At 41.5% G+C, this 20,584-nt stretch overlaps 2 protein-coding genes across 3 annotated transcripts; one reads left to right on the forward strand and one right to left on the reverse strand.

Moving 5' to 3' along the window:
• Window positions 1-706: 706 nt before the first annotated feature.
• Window positions 707-5,258, forward strand: taf9 (TAF9 RNA polymerase II, TATA box binding protein (TBP)-associated factor). Its single transcript, XM_030437031.1, has 7 exons — window positions 707-835; window positions 2,568-2,649; window positions 3,094-3,230; window positions 4,076-4,210; window positions 4,302-4,383; window positions 4,469-4,582; window positions 4,845-5,258. The coding sequence occupies exons 1-7, from the start codon at window positions 800-802 to the stop codon at window positions 5,000-5,002; spliced, it is 744 nt and encodes a 247-aa protein (XP_030292891.1). The 5' UTR covers window positions 707-799; the 3' UTR covers window positions 5,003-5,258.
• Window positions 5,259-10,281: 5,023 nt separating this feature from the next.
• LOC115593584 (uncharacterized) lies at window positions 10,282-19,253 on the reverse strand. 2 transcript variants are annotated; one of them, XM_030437161.1, is made up of 4 exons: window positions 19,174-19,253; window positions 18,874-18,951; window positions 16,347-16,454; window positions 10,282-15,567 (listed from the first exon to the last, which is right to left on the reverse strand). In XM_030437161.1, the coding sequence occupies exons 3-4, from the start codon at window positions 16,444-16,446 to the stop codon at window positions 11,924-11,926; spliced, it is 3,744 nt and encodes a 1,247-aa protein (XP_030293021.1). In that variant the 5' UTR covers window positions 16,447-16,454; window positions 18,874-18,951; window positions 19,174-19,253; the 3' UTR covers window positions 10,282-11,923. The 2 variants fall into 2 exon arrangements, with proteins under 2 accessions (XP_030293021.1, XP_030293022.1); XM_030437162.1 differs by having other exon boundaries at window positions 18,874-18,954; window positions 19,175-19,204.
• Between the last annotated feature and the right edge of the window lie 1,331 nt (window positions 19,254-20,584).

Below are 20,584 nucleotides of genomic sequence, written 5' to 3' on the forward strand. Positions count from 1 at the left end.
AGACACTGGTTGTTTTCATCCACATAGATGTTGATATGTTACAAACTTATGTTACACAAAGGATGCAAACACTAAACTTTTACTGTGTGAACACTGTTGTTTTACTTTTCCTTTAACAAGTAATTTCAAAGATTTTCATGTTTAACCTTTTTTACAAATGATGTTGAGATAATATCCTCAACACTAACGTGTAATCCAGTGTTTTTATATTGTGGTATTGGTACTTTTGTGTAATTAAAAGATGTATAAAAACAATTCGGTGTAAAAAAAATAAATAAATAAATAAATTATATGTGTTCCTGTAGCGCCCCCTGCAGACTGTCTGATGTTAAAGCTCTGGTCCTTTTCAGCTTTTACTCTTCTGTCTGTATTTATTAATTATTTTTAATAAAATGATTGATACCAAACTCGTTATTTATACCTAAACACACAGTGATGTTTACTTGAAGTGGAATGTAAATGAGTATTTACTCAAGTACTTAATTAATTGTACTTAACTTACACTACACAAATATATTCAAATGGATTAGTTTTATTTCTAATACTTAGACCGATTACTGATAAGTGACATTTACAATGCAGTACTTTTACTTGTTTATTTTGATTTGTATCTCTACTTTTATATCAGCAGTTCTTCTTCCACTGCAGGTTTTTAGCAGTGCTGAGATCTCGGAACTGCCAGATAATCTCGCGGTAGTTCGCGGGCTGTCCAGCAGGCGTCGCTCTTCAGCGCTCAGCTGCTTGTGTGCGCTGAAACCGTAGAAGAAGAAGTGAAGGCGCTTCGGGGTGTAGAATCAAAATGTCTGCTCCGAAAACCATCCCTAAAGACGCTCAGGTAACGCTATTAAAGAGCAGTTTTTACTGGCTGTTCGTCACTAAGCTGCAGTTTAAATTCACCCTGGTCGTGATTTTGTTTAAAAATCCACCATTAACACAAACGGCTGACGCGTTTGGGGCTACCTAGCTTGTTAGCTAACGTTAGCACCGGATCACCATTCACAACAATAGCCACCGGCTAGCGCCTTAGCCTAGCCGTTAGCCGATGCAGAAGTGGGTGTAAACAGGAGAGACTTGTGGTTGATTTTCGCAGTTTCCTTATTTTTGTTTCTGAAATTGACCGCCGCCGGAATTTAAAAACATTAACCATGATGAAAGCAAGTTTTGTCCGAGTTTATGACATCGCAATACCCTAAATTGATCCCAGATGAGGGATGATAAGTAGCAGGTGTCACCGTGAAATCGATACAAGAGTTTGACTTAAATCAGTAAATGTGAAGTTTGTTTTTTTACACAGATTTCGTGAGGTTGGTGTGATAATATTGCTGGTCGTCCTACAAGTGTGAAGTGTGACACTCATTGGTACCTAAACTAACGTTATGTGGCCAAAAGTCTGCGGACACTCCAACAGTGTGAAGCCCAAAGATGCTCAATTTACTGTGAAATAAAACACAGACGATGATGATTATTAACTGGATGGAATAATGAGTCCGAACAAATCGAGATAAAACTGACACTTGTATTATCTTTTATCTTTTATTCATAGAAATATATATATACAATATATATTTTTAGGAATATAGCACTTTTCTAAAACACATTTTTAAGTGCTGCTCAGATATAAAAACAGCAGTCAGGAGGAAAATAAAGCGCTTTTAAAAGACAATGGGTTAAAGTCGTGAGAATAAATATAATTAAATACATCTGGCAAAACTTCTGAGAATCTAGATGAAGTCTTCAAATTGTTTGTTTTGTCCAAAATCCCAAAACATTCAACTGAAATCACATTTGAGAAACTATGACCTCTGATTTCTTGATGGTTCTTTACTCAATAAATGACTGAAATAGAGCTGCAACGATAAATCAGTTAGTTGATGTACAAAAATGTTGTTAATCAAGTAATTGTTTGATTCATTTGTTAAGTAAAAATGTCAAACATTTGCTGCTTTTAGCTTCTTAAATGCGACAATTTGCTGGTTTTCTTCTGTGATCTGATTATTGACTGTGGGTTGGACAAGAGAAGTAGTTTGGAGCTGAACAATATGTCCTTTCATATGCACATGAACAACAGTGTCGTTACAGGATGTGTAATGTAAAGTGAGGCATCATGTCATACCACAACTTTTATTGGCTGCTTGATATTAAAGCAATGAGTAATCATGAGTAATCTGCAAGAGACGTCTGACTAACATTACAGTATTTCTACTCTGATTTAAGATACATGTGAGTTTGTTTATTCTGAGTGACTCTTCATGCACAGCGGCCCATAATCAGTCTATTCATCACACAAAGCCGCGCCTGACAAGTGGAGACATCTTAAGATATAGATTGCAGATAACCAAAACATGGCAATGTCGCCTCTTTCCAATATCTTGCCTGCTGAGTTTTTAAGAGTTACTTTGGGATCGTTCTGGGAAATTGTGATGAGCATCTCACATTTTATAGGCAGAATAATAAATAGATTAACCTGGAAAATAGTCTGCAGACTGATCAATCGTTTTAAAATCACGTCATGATTCTTCACCCTGCTGTCATCATGTTGTCTGATGGTGGATCACCGTGTGCTGCAGGTGATGATCCAGATCCTGAAGGACATGGGGATCACCGAGTACGAGCCCCGAGTCATCAACCAGATGTTGGAGTTCACCTACAGTGAGTTCACAGACATGTTTTTATATGTGAACAGCTGAATTTGTAATGGACATGAAGCAGTTTGTTTGTGTTGTTCAGACTTTCGTCTTGTGGTTTCACATTGTTCCACAGATCCACAGGTGGTGGTAACATACCAGCTGAAGTCAGTGTGCAACAAAGATAAATGCAGTTAATTTATGAGTTTCTGATTTTATTGATGTTTTACGCAGCATCACAACTCTTTTCTAATCAGAGCTGTGAAGCAAAACAAAACATGACAACTTTTAATGGAGGTGAAGATCTTATAAAGGCAACGTAAAACAAAAGTCGGAAAACACAAACAAAACATCAAATTAGCAAAATAAAACTCTTATATATGAATTTGAGAGCATTTTTTCTGTATGCATTTCTTTTTAAGTCTCCTCGTCAACATAAAGTCACGCAGCTGTTTGTTTCTGTTCACAGGATATGTGACGACCATCATAGAGGACGCCAAAATCTACGCCACACATGCCAAGAAGTCCAGCGTGGACGCTGACGACATCAAACTGGCCATCCAGTGCCGCATGGACCAGTCGTTCACCTCGCCGCCACCACGAGACGTAAGACACCACCATCCGTTCACTACTGTGAAAGAAAGAACGATAACGATCACGTCTTTGTCTGAATTATGTCCATTCTAGCTGGCAGTTGATGTCTGCAGGCTTGTGTCTCGTTTTCGTGCAGTTAATTTGTTTTCTACTTTGTTCTTCACTGAAACTGTCAAAAATTCATACTTATGTATAGGGGTGTGCCAAAATATCGATATTACGATATATCGCGATATTTCCTCTTGAGGTACGTTATCGATACACTGGTGCCAAATATCGATATTTAAAAATGTGTAAAAAATTTTTTATTTATTTATTTATTTTTTGGGCCCACCACCACCACCACCACCACCCCTCTTCGGAGGACAGCTTTATGTTTATTCAAACATAGGTATACAACCAAATAAAATTAAAAAAATGGTTTAAGTAGCTCTGAAACCCACACATATATATATCTAATGATAGTTGTAGTCAGTGTGTGTGTTAAGAAGAGACACTGTGCAATATACTCTTTGTTTACTTGGCTGTCATTCATGTGAAATTGATTGACAATGTTTTGTAATTCCTGTGAAATGGATTCAGTGCAGTCAATAAATTCTGAATTTCTTCAGTGACACAGATATCGTGATGTATCGTGGATGAAATTTCTTGCAATATATCGATTATCGCAGAATTGTTGTATCGTGATATTATCGTTATCGTGGGCAAAATATCGTGATAGTATCGTATCGCGAGGTACCTGGTGATACCCAGCCCTACTTATGTATGAAATGAATAATTCTGAACATCAGCAGCGTTCTGTGTTTACGTTGTTGTTTGTTGAATTTAGTTTCTGAAAGCTCGATCTCTGTGTTCAGTTCCTGTTGGAGGTGGCGAGGCAGAAGAATCAGACTCCTCTCCCGCTCATCAAACCCTACACTGGACCTCGACTTCCTCCAGACCGCTACTGTCTGACCGCGCCCAACTACAGACTCAAGTCCGTTCAGAAAAAGGTAAAAACTCTGAAACTTTTACTGTATCTCAGATAATATTCAGATTTTTTTCTGCTAAATTGACTCTTTGACTCGTGTTATTGTCCTCCAGGTATCGTCGTCTGCAGGCAGGATATCGGTACCTCGCCTCAGTGTTGGCGCCGTCTCCAGCAGACCCAGCACACCGACAATCGGTGAGTCTGTCGTCCAGGTTCGGACTTTGTTAACCCAGTTTGTGTTTACAGGACCAGAATGTTCTGACCAGTGTTTTCTCCACAGGAACTCCGTCTGTCCAGTCTGTCACCACTAAAGTTGGAACTCCGGTGTCTCTGACTGGTCAGAGGTTCACCGTACAGATCCCACCGCCCTCTCAGACGGCCTCCACCAAAACCAGTAAGAACCTGTTTTTTTCAATCAGAAACCAGTTTAATATCTGGGTTCAACCACCCGCACTACCAGGCTGTTTACTTATTTATTTCAGAAGTTTAGTGAAGAAAGCAGCTGTTTATCTAATCAGCATTTTCAGAAGAGTTTTGGACAAAATCGGTAGCAAATTAAATGAGTTACAAAATACATAAAACAACGTAAATAAAACAAAATGGCTGCCAACAAAATCCAGAAAGTGTAATCGTCGCTCTTCTTTTTCTTCTGCCAGCCACGCCGTCCACGCCTGCCGTCTCTAACGTCCTCATCAACCCGTCTCTGATTGGCTCCAAGAACATCCTCATCACCACCAACATGGTGTCGCAGAACTCCGCCGCCGAGTCGCTGAAGAGGAAGCACGAAGACGAAGACGACTACGACGCTTTATGACGGCGTGACTGAAGACAAAATCTCTTTTTTTTTATTAATCCTTAAAAGGCTCCCGGACACTGCTCATCAGAAACTGATCCAGCTTGTTAAGAACTTGTTGTGTTAGTTTTAGTTTTCTAGAATTTGTTTAACCAGAGAGACGCGCTGGGAGTCGACCAGTAACACCAGTCTGCTGTGTTAAAGCTGGACCGGACTCACGCAGAGGAAACCTGCTGATGTTCCACTGATTTACAATAAACTGCATCCCAAATAAGAACTGAGCCACGTCTGTTTTTACTTCAGCTGTTTATTTAAAGTTGATCTGTTTGAGGTCATTCTCAGGTATCTGTTGGTGTTTTACTGGAGCAGCTGCTGCTCTGCACGCCCTCAGACTGGAGAAGGATTACTGGTGTAAGAAGTGACGCAGAGTCAGTCACCTAAAAAAATCTGTCATTGTTAATGTACGCTTTATTTAAAATATTTCCACCACTTAACCTCAGCAGCAGACAGCCATTCAACGGGAAACAAACTGTTATCACTCCCTCCACGGACACCAGACTCCATTGACAAAAACAGTAATTTAAGCTCGCAGTACACAGGAGTTGTGGTCCCACTGCTACTTCATCCTGTTATTGTGTTATTGTGACTTAAGTGTCTTAAAGGGTTCATTCGGGTTCAGTTTTACATCAGAAAAGACAGAACGAGGTGAAGTGGTGAAAATATGAATGTAGTGTACGTTTATGAAATTACGTTGTTAAATCTCGTATCTGTGCCCATCAGTAGCAGCAGCTGTCAATCACCAGGTGATGAAGGTGCTGACTGAGGTCTGAAGCAGGTTCGAACACAAAATGATCATGATCGTTACATTCATCCTGAACTGTTAAACTGGAGGTGTAACGAGCTGTTTAAACTAACTTGTAGACGTCTGACGGTGAGTCTCTGTGAAAACTCTCTGTCTGTTGTTGCTGTTGTTGTTGTTGTTGTTGTTGTTGTTAGCATCCTGTTTATACTGAACTGTTAGCCACACAGCAGCTAAAGGTCACATGTGTCAAGTGTTTTTGAAAGCTTGATGAACTCTTTTATAAATACAGTATAAAGTTTGTGAGCTATCAAGCAACTAGCCATCAAACAGAGAGCTGAAGCCACGCCCCCTCCAGTTTCCTCAATGGGACCTAATATCGGTCTGGAGAGACAAATAATTTATTGATCCTGTTTGAACTGTGTCATGAATCTCACACATGATGTTTGTCAGTTTAAAAGATTATTTTCCAAGTCAGTATAAAGTGTCAGTTTGTTGTATTAAATTAAAACCTCATGTAGTTTTGTGTTGAAGCTCAGTGAACTACATCATCTCATCAACACGTCACCAGAACCAACATGGAGCCAACTGGGTCAGAAAAGGTTCTAAACAAGAGGAACGTCGCAATAAATCTGCTCATATTGACGACTGCAGTTCTGACAGAGGAGAGCTGGTTCTGGTTCAGTTCTATGAGCTGCTGATGTACAGATGTACAGTTCAAACAGGATCATTAAATTTGTCTCTCTTAGTTCACTACCAAAGGTTTCGAAAGGGGGCGTGGCCTCGACACACCAGGTCGACCACGCCCCTTTGGCTAAAGCTAAACAGCTTGTAGTGAAATCTTTGTTTTATTAAATGTTCTCAGACACTTGATGTTCTTCAACAAGTACTCAGATCTTTCACTTCAGTAAAAAGTTTGTCAGATTAATCCATTACGAGTAAAAGTCTCGTGTTCAAAATCTCTTTTAAAGCAGCTGCAAGAAACTTTATTTCTGTTGGTCCTGTCACATAAAACACACATTTATCTTTGTGATTTATTCAACCTGGATGAGTCAGAATCTGACCTGGTGACAAACATCAAGAGTGAATGTCATAAATATACAGAAACATTATTATTATTATTATTATCATTATTATTGTTATTATTATTAGAGCTGCTTCAGGTCAACAGCGCTGTAAGAAGTATCCAAAAGTCATACTCAAGTAAAAGTCTTAAAGTGTCTGATATTAAATGTATTTAAGTATCAAAGTAACTGATCCATATAGGAATGTACTGTATGTATAGAATACAGTACAATTTTGTAATCAATTATTTTAAAAAAATGTGTTAGTTTGGCTTTGATGCAGCATGTAATCTGTAAAGTAACTAGTAACTAAAGTCAAAATACATGCAGTGGAGTAAAAAGTACAATATTTGCTTCCTAAACATACTGGAGAGGAAGTATAAAGTATCAAAATATACCTTGATTTGTAGTAAAGTACAGTACTTGAGTGAATGTACTTAGTTACATTACATCACTAAGTTGTAACTACTTTATATACAGTCAGATAATTTAGTCCCGTGGTTCCCAAACCTCCGGGTCGGGCCGTCTGAAGGGTCACCAGTTCTGATACACACATTTATTTTCTCTTTTCATTTCATTTTTCTTTTATCTTTGATCTTTTTGTCAAATAGTGGAACATTTAGATGTAAATTGTTAGTTTGTTGGAACTGACAACAACTCAAAGACTTCAGGTGACGACATGCGACCAGTCAGACGTGTCGGTAACCACTCGATTCATCTTTAACTGTGAGAATTTAATATGTTTGGTTATTTTACAGTGTTAGTTTGCAAAGTGGTCAAATAAAACTGTTGGATAGATGTAGTACAACGTTTCCTTCAGAGATGTAGTGAAATAAACATATAATATACCATCAAATGGAAATGTGGAAATGTTCAAGTGAAGTAAAAGTACCTCAACACTACTTCAGTTGAGTACTGGAGTAAATGTACTGCAGCAGTGTTACGACTGAACTGAAAGGTCCTGGAAGAGACACTGACAGAGGACAACAGACAACACTTAGAATTATCACGTGTTTATTATTTGTTATTGATTTCTCCGTCTTACAGTGGGAGCCAACAGAACAATACAATGTAAGTCATCAGGGCTCATATTCACAAAGACTTTTATCTTAACGTTAGGAGGACTCCTAAATCAGACAAAAAGTTTTTATGTAGGAGTCGTTTCTTAAAAGTAATTCACAAAGCCGCTGAGACCTACTTTTAGTTATGAAAACAGTGAACTCCTAAACTAGAAGTAACTCTCTGTTGCTATGAATGACGTCATTTTATAAGGACGCACGTGAAGCGGTGACAACGGTGATTGGTTGTTGAGTGACAGGGCAGCCCATTGAAAAGTCATTTAGGCTACGCAATGCATGAAGTGAAAATAAGGAAGTTGCCTACAAGCCCATGACAAAGCCTATGAAAAGATATTGGATAAAGAAATGTATTTAAGAGGAGAATTAAGGCCCCCCCCCAAACAAATTAGAAGATTGCGATGAAAAACGTGAATTGCCAATAAAAGCGGCATTTGCTCGAAAAGCTGCGTCAAACAACTCTCCATTAAAATTCGGGAATCGTGTGTTGATCCGAGCCATTTCGCAACAATGTCCAGTATATTGTAACATGCGTCAAAGACAATTTGTGTATTGATGGAATGCAACTTTTTCCGATTGACAAAAGCCCTATTCACACGGGACTAGTATAACCTGGGGACCGCCAGTAATTTGTAATAATTGCGGAGGTCGTCTGTGATCTTAATCCCGTGCGAATCTGCCATGTCCATAATTTGTAATGTAAAAATTCCACCGCAAATTACCTATTATATTTCACCAAACACAGAGGTCATGTGATAATATTAGTCCTGTGTGAATCGGCATCTCTGTGATTTGAGGTCGTTTTTTGTTTTTCTTAAGGTTTTTTGTGTTTTCCACCTTTTTCTGCCTTTTTCCCGGTCGAGAATTATGGAGGCTGCGTTGGGAATTACAAATGAAAGTTTTGACAGCATTTTGGGTGCAAATTCAGGAGGCTCATCAGAAGAGCGAAATCTTGATGCATGGCAGCATGCGGTAAGGAAAATTGTTCCATCTTTCAACAGGCTCACCAGTTATTATATTAAAAATATCCATATCTAACTGTTGTGCTGCTCCAACAAGGGCTCCGGTGCGATCGACCCGGGGGGATAATGTCAGTAAATTCGAGTTAAAACAAAGACTTTGCTTATCATGTGTGAATGCGCCGCACGAAACACAGACGTGGTGGGATAATTTCTAAATCACATGAGGTCCCCAGGTAATACTAGTCCCGAGCAGTGGCGTGCGCAGACTTTTTGAAGGGCAGGGGCGAAAAAGAAGGGCACTTTAGCGAGCGTTTTGGCTCCCAAGAGGGCACTTTAGCGCGTGTTTTGGCTCCCAAGAGGGCAGTTTATCATGTTTTAACCAGCCAAGGGGGCAGTTTAGTGTGTTTTGCCAACCAAGAGGGCACTTTGGCATGCTTTTTGGCTCTCAGGAAGGCACTTTAGCGCGCGTTTTTCAACAATTGGGGGGGGGGGGGGGGGCACATTTAGGCCTAAAATGTTTTGTGAATAACTCTTACTTTCAAAAATTAGGAGTCCTAAAGTTACGACTGACATGCCCATTATTTTAGGAGTTGCTCCTAAATTCGCCTGTTAGGAGCTACTTTTAGCCTTAAGATTCTTTGTGAATATGGGCCCTGGGGTAATACAGTAACAGTAGTAACAGGAGTAATAAGTAGTAACATTTTCAGATCATCTTTAAGTTTTTAAATCTCCAAGAAAAAAGAATATAGTAGATAAAACATGTTAAAATAAGCAGGAAGCTGTTGACCAAGTATAAAAACTCAACTATGTAATCTGGGTACAATGAAACAGATTCAAACAATGATGTATTATTGTGAATGTATATGAGACAAACTGTCGTGTAAAAGCATAATTATAGATAGATAGATAGATAGATAAAAGAGGCACTTTTAAGATTTACCGTATTTTTGTTTTCAGGTCAAACTCATTTTCAATGGGAGTGCTACGGGCACTTTTACAATAGCATCAAAATCTCTATATTTAAAACAGTAAGAAGTCTCGACACAACATGAAACTTTGCTGGTAGTATCACCAGGGTCTCTACACATGAACACGAGCATTGAGAACATTGTTTGTGTACACAGAGTTTACTAAAAAGAAGGTTTTTGAACAACTCACGTTAGCAGTAGCTTGTTCCGCGTGCGCCGTCCTGCCAGTGGAGAAGTATCGATCTCAGAATGTGACGTAACCTGGAGGACAGTTAAGGTGGAACTACTGTCTTCCAGCAACAACTATCCACGCGAGATCTCACGTGACTTTTCCAGCTTTTTATTTTAGTATTGTTTCTTATATGAGGCTCCTTTTTCAACTTCAAGGCCAATATTGTTTTTCGCTAACGACAAAACAACAAATTATCCTGCATTTATATGGAACTAAGCTTTAGAAGCGTTCCACCTTAACTGTCCTCCAGGTTACGTCACATTCTGAGATCGACACTAAAGGTTGCATTTTGGCGAGAGATTCACTTTAGTTAAGATGATGAACGTGGGGAAGATCTTTATGAATCTATGAATGCGTTTACATGTGAAGCTCTTCATAAGATTATATTTTAACTACTAGATGATTTAAATCTACTGATCAGGTCGCAGCATTAACACTGAAGAAGTGTCTCAGTTAGTAAAGACTTCAGTGATGTTTAGTCGGATCTCTGTCCATGCGATCTTTCATAGAGTTGACCCGAGGACCAGTTCTTAGTCTGACTAGGAAGCAGCATGAGCTCTTTCTTAGTCTTTGCTGATAACAGAACCTGTCAGTCTCATCTCGGTCTGGGTCAGTATCAGCTCAGTCTCATCTCGGTCTGGGTCAGTATCAGCTCAGTCTCATCTCGGTCTGGGTCAGTATCACCTCGTCTCATCTCGGTCTGGGTCAGTATCACCTCGTCTCATCTCGGTCTGGGTCAGTATCACCTCGTCTCATCTCGGTCTGGGTCAGTATCACCTCGTCTCATCTTGGTCTGGGTCAGTATCACCTCGTCTCATCTCGGTCTGGGTCAGTATTAGCTCGTCTCATCTTGGTCTGGGTCAGTATTAGCTCGTCTCATCTTGGTCTGGGTCAGTATCAGCTCGTCTCATCTCGGTCTGGGTCAGTATCAGCTCAGTCTCATCTCGGTCTGGGTCAGTAACAGCTCAGTCTCATCTTGGTCTGGGTCAGTAACAGCTCAGTCTCATCTCGGTCTGGGTCAGTATCAGCTCGTCTCATCTCGGTCTGGGTCAGTAACAGCTCAGTCTCATCTTGGTCTGGGTCAGTAACAGCTCAGTCTCATCTCGGTCTGGGTCAGTATCAGCTCGTCTCATCTCGGTCTGGGTCAGTATCACCTCGTCTCATCTTGGTCTGGGTCAGTATTAGCTTGTCTCATCTCGGTCTGGGTCAGTATCAGCTCGTCTCATCTCGGTCTGGGTCAGTATCACCTCGTCTCATCTTGGTGTGGGTCAGTATCAGCTCGTCTCATCTCGGTCTGGGTCAGTATCACCTCGTCTCATCTCGGTCTGGGTCAGTATTAGCTCGTCTCATCTCGGTCTGGGTCAGTATCACCTCGTCTCATCTTGGTCTGGGTCAGTATTAGCTCGTCTCATCTTGGTCTGGGTCAGTATTAGCTCGTCTCATCTTGGTCTGGGTCAGTAACAGCTCAGTCTCATCTTGGTCTGGGTCAGTAACAGCTCAGTCTCATCTCGGTCTGGGTCAGTATCAGCTCAGTCTCATCTCGGTCTGGCTCAGTCTCATCTCGGTCCGGGTCAGTAACAGCTCAGTCTCATCTCGGTCTGGGTCAGTATCACCTCGTCTCATCTCGGTCTGGGTCAGTATTAGCTCGTCTCATCTCGGTCTGGGTCAGTATCGCCTCATCTTGGTCTTTATTCAACACTGACAGTCTTCCTCTTGTTGGTGTTGGTCTCTGCCTCCTCTTGGAGTTGGTCCTGGTCCTGGTCCTGGTTGATGTCAGTGTAGGAATCTTTATCGTCTACTGTCATGGTTGGTGTTGTTCCTTGTTTGGCCTTGACAACATGCTACAGGTCAGTAGATGGACTCTGGAGGAGGTCCTCTCCTCTGTCAACTTTAGCAATGTACACTGCTTTTTCTCTCACGGCTTTCAGGTGCTCAACTCGTTTCTTCCAGCCTGGCTTGTACTCGGATGTCTCTGCCTCAATAAGCATGTCAATGTAGTCCGGAGTGGACAGAGGGTTTGGCTTCAGTGCGATCTCTTTGAGTCTGTTCAAACACTTGCCAGAGTACGCCATCAGCCTCATCACCTCAGCCTGCACATGATCAAACACAGACCTCAGTTTGTCACACAGAGCCTGAACAGGAGCCTTAGCATCTTTTGCTTTTAGGTACTTTTCTTTCAGCTCTTTCACCGTTACTTTTTCTTCAAACTCCTTATACTCCCATTTGTACTTCTGATTAAAATGTACACTCCAAATACATTTGCCTGGACACTCAGTACAGTTTCCATCTGGTCCCATTGCAGTACAGCATGCTTTATCTTTATCATTGGGTATTCCACAGGGGAAGTGACAGGTTTGTTGACACTGCTGACAGTTGGTGAGGAACTTTCCAGTACCAGAAATATCTTTTTGAACAGGCTTTGTGACGTTGATTTTCATCTCAAAGTTCTCGTTCCTGCTGATCTCTGCCTCGTGCTCTTTCAGTTTTTCATTTGTCTCTTTTATCTCCTCAAGCCTGGCCAACCCGAGTTTAACCTTCTTCTGCAAATTTCCAACTGAATTCTCGAGGCTCTTTCTCTCTCTGAGGACCTCCTTTGTCAGTGTCAAGCTTTTGGTTTCTATCGCATTCAAAGCATCAAAGAACATCTCCATGCTATTTGTCCCCATGTTCCAAAACATCTGATCAAAGCCTCCATGTTTACTCCCACTGCCTTCTGCAGATGATTTATTGTCTGCAAACAACGCTGAATTATTGAATTTGAAGTGAACTGGCAGTCCATCTTCTGTTTTAGGACACGGGACACCTGATTCTTTGATCGCCTCTAGAACTGGTGGACGCTGGCCGTCTGCAAACGTCACCAGAACTCTGATGTTTTCTGCCACATCTTTGCCAAAGATTGAGAGCACAGAGTCAAACACATATTCCTGTGTTCGTGTGAGTCGAGCTAAAGCAGACTGAACAACAAAACACACAGCATCAATTTCACTGACACCATTGTTTGAAGAGAAGAGATTACGCAGCTGTTCTGTGATCTGTTTGTCTCTCTTTATGCCTCTTGTATCTCCAAATCCTGGAGTGTCAACGATGGTCAGTGAGTAGTCTATCTTAAACCCCTCCTGGTGGTTGATTTTGTACACAGTCACTTCAGAAGTCTGGCTGTGAGCTTGTGATCTCGACTGATTCTCATTAACTAGCTTGAATCGGTATGAATCCTCCCATTCAACACCCAGAATGTAATTGATCATCCCATTGATGAGAGTGGATTTACCAGCTCCGGTTGCTCCGAGAACCATGATGGTGCGATTGGGTTTATAAGATTCTTCCCCGCAACTAAAATTCCTGCACCGTGCAACACCCAGTCTTTCTTTCTTCAGGGTAACTTCACGAACAGGGAGACAACCTGACTGCGGTTTCAGCAGTCTGCTTTTTTTTTTAACAGCTTCAACAACTTGTTCTTTGTCCGGCTCATTCAGGCGCACAACAAAGATAGAAGAGATGCTTTCTTTGCTTCTTCCAGCTTCACCACAATCACATCTGACCCTGACAACATATTCTGTCTCTAACTGAAGCCCTGAAATGATCGTCTTTTCAGTCTCAGACATCTTTTGGTTCCATTGGAGATCTTCCTCTCCCAACCCGCTGTCCGTTTTGGCGTACTCCACGATGTATTTCAGGATCTGTACATCCTGTCCGAGTTCAACAGGTTTGTCCCAGCTAACTGATATCTCACTTGAGTTTGGCTCACCTTGAGGTTTCCCGGGAGGGCTGCAAGGTAAAGTTTTAATGGAACCACTGTCTTCATTGGCTGGTCCAACACCTACTGAGGTCACTGCTCTGCATCTGAACTTGTACTCTGTGTTTGGACTCAGACCGCTCACTGTGATTTCTTCAGCTTCTGCTGCCGTCTTTTCTTTCCATCCATCCTGTCCACTGACACAGTACTCAACAGAGTAGGAGGTGATGTTCTCTGCTCCAAACTTTGCTGGAGAAATCTTCAGCATCACACTGTTGTGGTTTATGTCTCTGACTGTTAATGTTTCAGGCTTTGAAGGAGGCTCAAAGCTCTTATCGACAGAAAAGTCATCTTTATAGAGGAAGATGCTTGAACATTTCTGTGTCTCGTCTGTTGAACCAACTGCCAAGAACTTAATGTTCTTGTTCTCCATGTTGGCCTCTGCAAAGTCACTAAAGAGTTTTGCTCTGCGTCTCATTGCATCTGCTACTTCTCCGGAGGCGTACCACTGTTCCTTCTCTACATCATGAGTACGAGACCTCCACGGATCGTCTGGTTTGGGTCTTTCTTCTAAGTAGTTTGATAAAGTTGAGAGGTACGGTTCATCACTTCCCAGTGAGGTGAAGACAAAACACACAGCGCGATGTGCACTGAGAATTTCCTCTTGAAGGTGATTTTGAGATGGGACAATCTTAGTGTTCTTCATCATGTTGCTGAAAGTCTTTAAAATGGAGAGTTCTCTCTCTTTGCAGTCCATCCACTTGCTCAGGTCTTTGCTGTTGAAAGGAGAAGAATGTATCTCCTTCAAGATGTCTGTGAGCTTATCCTCTTCTTCTCCTCCTCCTCGGATTGATGGAAGTTTCTTTGCCAAGTGTTGTTGGAATTCCAGCTTGAACTCAGAGCACATCTCTTGAAAGGTTTTAATCTTTGTGCCAATCTGTGGGAAGTGCTGTGCAGTGGTGGTTTTCAGTGCATCATTGCACCTCATCTCCAGCTCACTGAAGTCCTCCAGGACACTCTGCGACTTTTTAATTAGTCTTATACTAATCTGACGGACGAGTTTAGCAGCAGAAGAATCTAAACATATTAGTGGCAACATCCAGATCTTCATTGGTACAGTGTTTTCTCCGTTGGCTCCCAGCAATTTTGGCAAACTTTGATAGACTTGTATTGCATCGTCAAAGGAAGTCGGAGTATTCTGAAGTGAAAAGTCTCCAAAGAATTTGCAGGAGAATTTCTCAACCTTTTCTCTGTCTTTGTCTTCCATTTTCAGGGAACCTTCACCCTCTAAAGCAATACGAGGAATATTCTTGATCATCAACTTCAAGTTACCCTCAATGTCTCGATGATCTTCCTTTTCTGACACCTCACGGTCAAAGACAAAGAAGGCTTGTGCTCCATAAAGAATAGCTGTGACTACATGTGTAGCTAACTCTTTATCAAAGACGTCTGGATGCTTCACATTGCCTCTTCCAAGATGATCCATCGACAGTTCCTGGACCTTTGTGGTAGCTTTGTACTTCAGTGTTACTCTGGCCTGATTTTTGGAAGTCTTACTATCGTTCAGGTATTTTGCTGATCCGTCCACCTTAACCAGTCCACTCAAGAGACTCGCCTTCAAAGCAGCTTCAACATTAAGTGCTGAAGATTTGTCCTCAATTGATTCAGATGCAACTATCTCAAAGTCATTATAGTTCTGTGGTCTTTCTACAATATGTTGTGCCAGGTCACTGCGGTCCCACAATGTTAGTCCTGAAAAAGAAGAGGCAAAAGTCCAGTTCAGCCTCCAGAACCAGACAGACAGAAGTCACGCATTAAGTATGAGCTATAACCTCCACCAAGGAAGTGTCAGTTTGTTGGTTTGTCGGGAGGATTCAACATTGCCAGACAGAGTGTTTTTCTTTTTCATTTTTGTTAATCTCTCAGGAAATAATGCATGAATCTCGATGAATAAAGTCAGGGGTGTTTAGGCGGCTGGTATCTCTGAGTGACTACAGTTCACTGCAGGGCTGTCAAGTTTGATTTGGATTAGGCTTGATGGAATTCTAGGGGACTGTTGGGCCTTGGCGGAGGTGTGCGCTCTATTTAGTACCTTTCTAGTTTGGCTTATTTCTTCTGCGGCACCAGAACATCGAGAGCGTTGGGTCAGGACACAGATGTTGTTGTTCTGTTGTTCAGATGTAATCTCTGACTGCCTTCAGCACTGATCTCATTCATAACCCAAAAGTAAAATACCTGCTGTTGCAGCCAGTCAGTGATTACAAAAATAACTTAAATGGCACTCAGTAGAGTGCATACCTCCATCAAGGCTCAGCAGTCCCCTTTATCGACCTCAAATTGTACTCACTCAGGAGATACTGCAAACAAACCAACAAACTGACATGAAAGAATTGAAAGGATTCATGACTCTGATATGAGCCTGATCCCTGCTGAAAAGTTGCAAAAAGATTAGGGATGAAAATATTGAATATGACTTTAAATACTGAATATTTGATTTGATGCATTAATGATATTTACTAGTGAATCCTTACCCGGGATGAGTGAATCTGTGCGGCAGTCGTACAGCATCCCGGGGCTGAATGGTCGGCCGAGAGCCGCCACCTCCATCGTCCTGCGGGCTTCAGAGTCCATCGCTCAGGCTGAAGTGGACAAAACCAGCAAACAGCTTGTTAGTTCACTTCTCTGACTCTCCTCCTGCCAAACCTGTTATGTGTCTGTTTCATGTTAAAAAACACTTGGTTATATCACTTCAAGTGACACTCACATTGTCACTCATTTTGGTTTAAGTTCATGTACATATAACAGAGTTGTTAAGAGCTATGATGGTATTTTATAACAGCGTGAGCCAGATGTGCAAATCTGAAACTTGGATTCATGAGAAAGTCTTTTTCCAGTCATAACACCCCGAGCATATCAGGCCGTGGATACAACTTGAGAAGTGAGCGGACCGTCAGCCAGCAGATGTTGACTGTGGTTGACTCGGAGCAGAAGGGAACAGTTGAGATTGATGTGCCAATCCTCGCTGACAGTAACATCAGACCCCTGATGTTGCACCTGGAAACTGCTGGAGCTTCTCTCCCAGTTTGGGGGGCACAGCTCCCAATGCTCCCATCACCACCGGGACCTTTTTGGTCTTCACCTTCTACATCTGTTCAAGTTGTTCCTTCAACTCCTTCTTTTTGTGCTCCGTCTTCCTGATGTTACTGTCAGCGAGGATTGGCACATCAATCTCAACTGTTCTCTTCTCAACCACAGTCAACGTCTGCTGGCTGACGGTCAGCTCACTTCTCAACTTGTATCCACGGCCTGATATGCTCAGGGTGTTATGACTGGAAAAAGACCTACTCATGAATGCAGGTTTCAGATTTGCAGTGTTGGACGAAATACTCTGATCTTTTACTAACAAAAAGGGAGCAATACCACAGTCTAATAACACTCTGTTACAAGTACATTTCTACATTAAATTTGGGCGAAAAAAAGATTTATTCTTGTTCTCTGTTATGTATTTTGACAATGTATTACTCAAAAAGTAATCAATAAAAGTACTTCATACTAGTTACACAAGTAATCTAGGAAGTACTTAGTTCAGCAGTATATGAAGCTAGGACTACTTATGGAAAACAAGTGTTTTATTCCACATCAAAATTGGGTGAAATATCCGTATTCTTTTCTCTGTTAAGGATTTTGACACAGGATTACTCGAAAAGTACTCAGTAAAAGTACTTATTATTATTCATGCAAGTAGTCTAGGAAGTGCAAAATCAAGCAGGATATTAATCTTAAACTACTTATGGAAACGATATTTTTCTTTTAATTTTTTTCTCTCACACCATCCTTTACTTTGAAATCCGGAAGGATACCTTTGCGATCCTTTCAGTTTATTACCGGGAATAATGACTGTTAAAAGTTTGGTTCTGGTATGTTTCATGGTTCTGATTGTGAGCCTGCAGTAGATGACTGCATTGGGATTGGCTCCCGCGGGACCCAACCCAAATCTCGCGGGAGCGGGCGGTTTGAACTTTGCTGCGGGCGGGAACGGGCGGCTAAAAACAAACACTGCGGAGCGACAGCATGACGGAGTCAACAAATTAAGTAGAAAAAAAGCTAAAACAAGGGATTGTGTTTTCATTATTGTTTCTTATTCAGGTCTGTCTTAGAAAAGAGACCTTAACCTCAATCACTGCGTGATTATATGAAGGTAGAAAATAAATGAAATACAGAGCAGAGGAGGAGAATAGAATATGAAACAGCCTTTATTTCATTAAAAACCTAAATAAAAACAACGAAATAGGAGCGCTATTCCTGACCAGTGCGTCAAAAGACACGCCCAGGGAAACGAAACAAACAAATGAGTCTCTTTATTAATAGCCTATAAAATGACGTGTTTTCTCCTGCGGGACAGGAGAAGACAGAAAATCAATGCATCTCTATTATTGTGCGGATATAAATTCTCAGAGTTTTCTGGTGCGGGCGGGAGTGTAACACACACACATTGCGGGAGTGTAACACACACACGTTGCGGGTGCGGGCGGTAATGGTCGGAAATTCAGCGGGAGCGGGATGAGCCGCGAGCCTGCAGTCTGACCCAGTCAGAGCGGGTTCAATACGATTACCGTAAATATTAGTAGCTTCGCGCACTAGAAAAAACGGGCGGCTGATTTGATCAAGCAAACATGAACCACGGCTGATTGGACCGCGGTCGGAGACACCACATCCAATATGGCGGCGATGTGGACGCATCACAGCAGCGGGCCAACCTGCCCAGAGAGGCGTCTATGTTTCTATGTTTATATGTATATGGTCACAATGTCTATTGTCTGGAATGCACAGATGTGATTGGCTGAGAAGCATCAGGTGGGATGGCTTAACGCGCATGCAATTGGCCAGTCGCTAAACCGGTACCGTAAAGTCTAGAAAAGCTGCGCCGGTCAAACAGAAGCGCCCCGTCAAAATGTTAAAATACCTAAATAATGTATTGACTATAGGTCCAGGTCCGTATGGTTCCGGACTCGGACCAGTGCCATGTGCTTTAAACCATCAGATACACTGTTAACAAACCTCAGCGGATCCGGTTCTGGGAGAAGTTCTCCTCCTCGGGTTACATAACGGGACACGTTTGGACCTCGCCCCAGAGAGCTGAAAGTGACAGACAGCATTCAACAGATCAGTCTCAAGATGCAAACCTTCATACACAAGAACTACACAAGTTCTTCTTATCGGAACCTCCTCACATGAAGGAGCTGCTTAATCTTTTACAACCACTTATATAATTTTTTGGGTGAAACAGAACCATTCTTCAACAGAACCTGGACAAACATGAAGTTCTTGTGTTTCAGCTGTGTAGATCAGTGAACTCACCTGTGTTTGGACCAGATTCTTTGTTCAGAACAGTCTGTCCTCCTCCTCTACAGTTCTGCGTCTCTCTGACAAACTTTCACTTTCACATCCGGACCTGGTAGGTGACGTGGTTCTGCTCCTGCACAGCTGCTCTCTCTCTCTCTCTCTTTACATCCTCTCTCTTCCCAACAGACACGTTTCAAGTTCATTACATTTATACAGCACTTGTTTATTTGTATTTCTTCATAAATACCTTTTACAATGAATACAATAATAAAAATCACAGTGGGAAATTACAGAAAGTTTATATATACAGAAGCAAATTTAAACTTAATGTCACATTTTATAAATGAATGAACACCTACATGTATTTCTACATATTGAGTTGACCTGAGGAGCAGTTGTTAGTCTGACTGGGCAGCAGTCTCTTTGCTGATAACAGAACCGGTCTCATCTCGGTCTGGGTCAGACACAGACGGTCTCTGCCTCCTCATCCTGCAGTTGTGAAGACGGCGTCCCATCACCTCCTCACAGGTGAGTTTATGATGTCACTGAGTAAATCACATGCGAGCCGATTGTGTCTGTAGATCGTAGAGAATCAAAAACGAGCCTCTGTAAACTTGTAACTACAGTTTTCATTGTGAAAACACAAAGCTGTGACCATAAAAAGCTGTTTATAGAATGGAGTTTGGTTTAATGGCCTCTCCACTCGACAGCTCCAGGAGCAGAAGGTGTTTCAACGTTAATCACACGACCTGCCTTCTACTGATGAACTCTGCAGCCTGTAACAGACGTGAGTTCTTAGAGCTCTTCTGCAATAAAACTGATGAGATTAGAGTCAGACTGATCTCTTCCTCTCAGTCAGTCTCAGCTCACTTTTAAAAGTATCTCTATTGAGATATCGTCTAAACTTGTCTCATCCTCACAACCTTTGTTTATATGTGGCGGACCCTGCCATCTTTCCAGCTTCGAACAGTGTTCTGGGACCTGACTTTCCTCTGAGAACAGCTTGTTAATTACACAAATCGTTAAAATAAACATCTCTCTGTTTGTGTTATAACCTCATTAATATTAACTTTGAATTTCTCTCTAAACTACAAAGTTTTTAAATAAACAACTTCTAGATAATCCGCTGAACTCCATGTTCAGATGCGGATGCAGATTATTAAGTTGGATGAACAGACGTGTGATAACGTTCTCGCTCGTAGCTCTAAAATATCCCAGACGACTGTAATAATATTGTATATTATAAATGTTTTTACAGTTTTTTGAGTGAACTGTTCCTTAAACTTCACATCGTTCCATCTACAAATCAGCCAGACAGCCGAGATAAAAACTGTGAGACAGAAGCGTGTCGGCACAGTAACGAGGCAGCAGCCGGTTCTGTTAGTTCATTTTGCCTTTAATAATAAAAAGAAAACTAAAATAAAAA

Source organism: Sparus aurata, chromosome 13 (genome assembly GCF_900880675.1).
Source record: "Sparus aurata chromosome 13, fSpaAur1.1, whole genome shotgun sequence".
In the NCBI taxonomy this organism is placed as follows: Eukaryota; Metazoa; Chordata; class Actinopteri; order Spariformes; family Sparidae; genus Sparus; species Sparus aurata.

Excerpts from the sequence above, each read along its gene's own strand:
- LOC115593584 (XM_030437161.1), bottom strand. The coding sequence starts at position 16,446 with ATGGACTCTGAAGCCCGCAGGACGATGGAGGTGGCGGCTCTCGGCCGA. Across the intron at positions 15,568-16,346 it reads CACAGATTCACTCATCCCGG|GACTAACATTGTGGGACCGC; the intron begins GTAAGGATTCAC and ends CTTCTTTTTCAG.
- taf9 (XM_030437031.1), top strand. The coding sequence starts at position 800 with ATGTCTGCTCCGAAAACCATCCCTAAAGACGCTCAG. Across the intron at positions 2,650-3,093 it reads GATGTTGGAGTTCACCTACA|GATATGTGACGACCATCATA; the intron begins GTGAGTTCACAG and ends TTCTGTTCACAG. Across the intron at positions 4,211-4,301 it reads TCAAGTCCGTTCAGAAAAAG|GTATCGTCGTCTGCAGGCAG; the intron begins GTAAAAACTCTG and ends ATTGTCCTCCAG.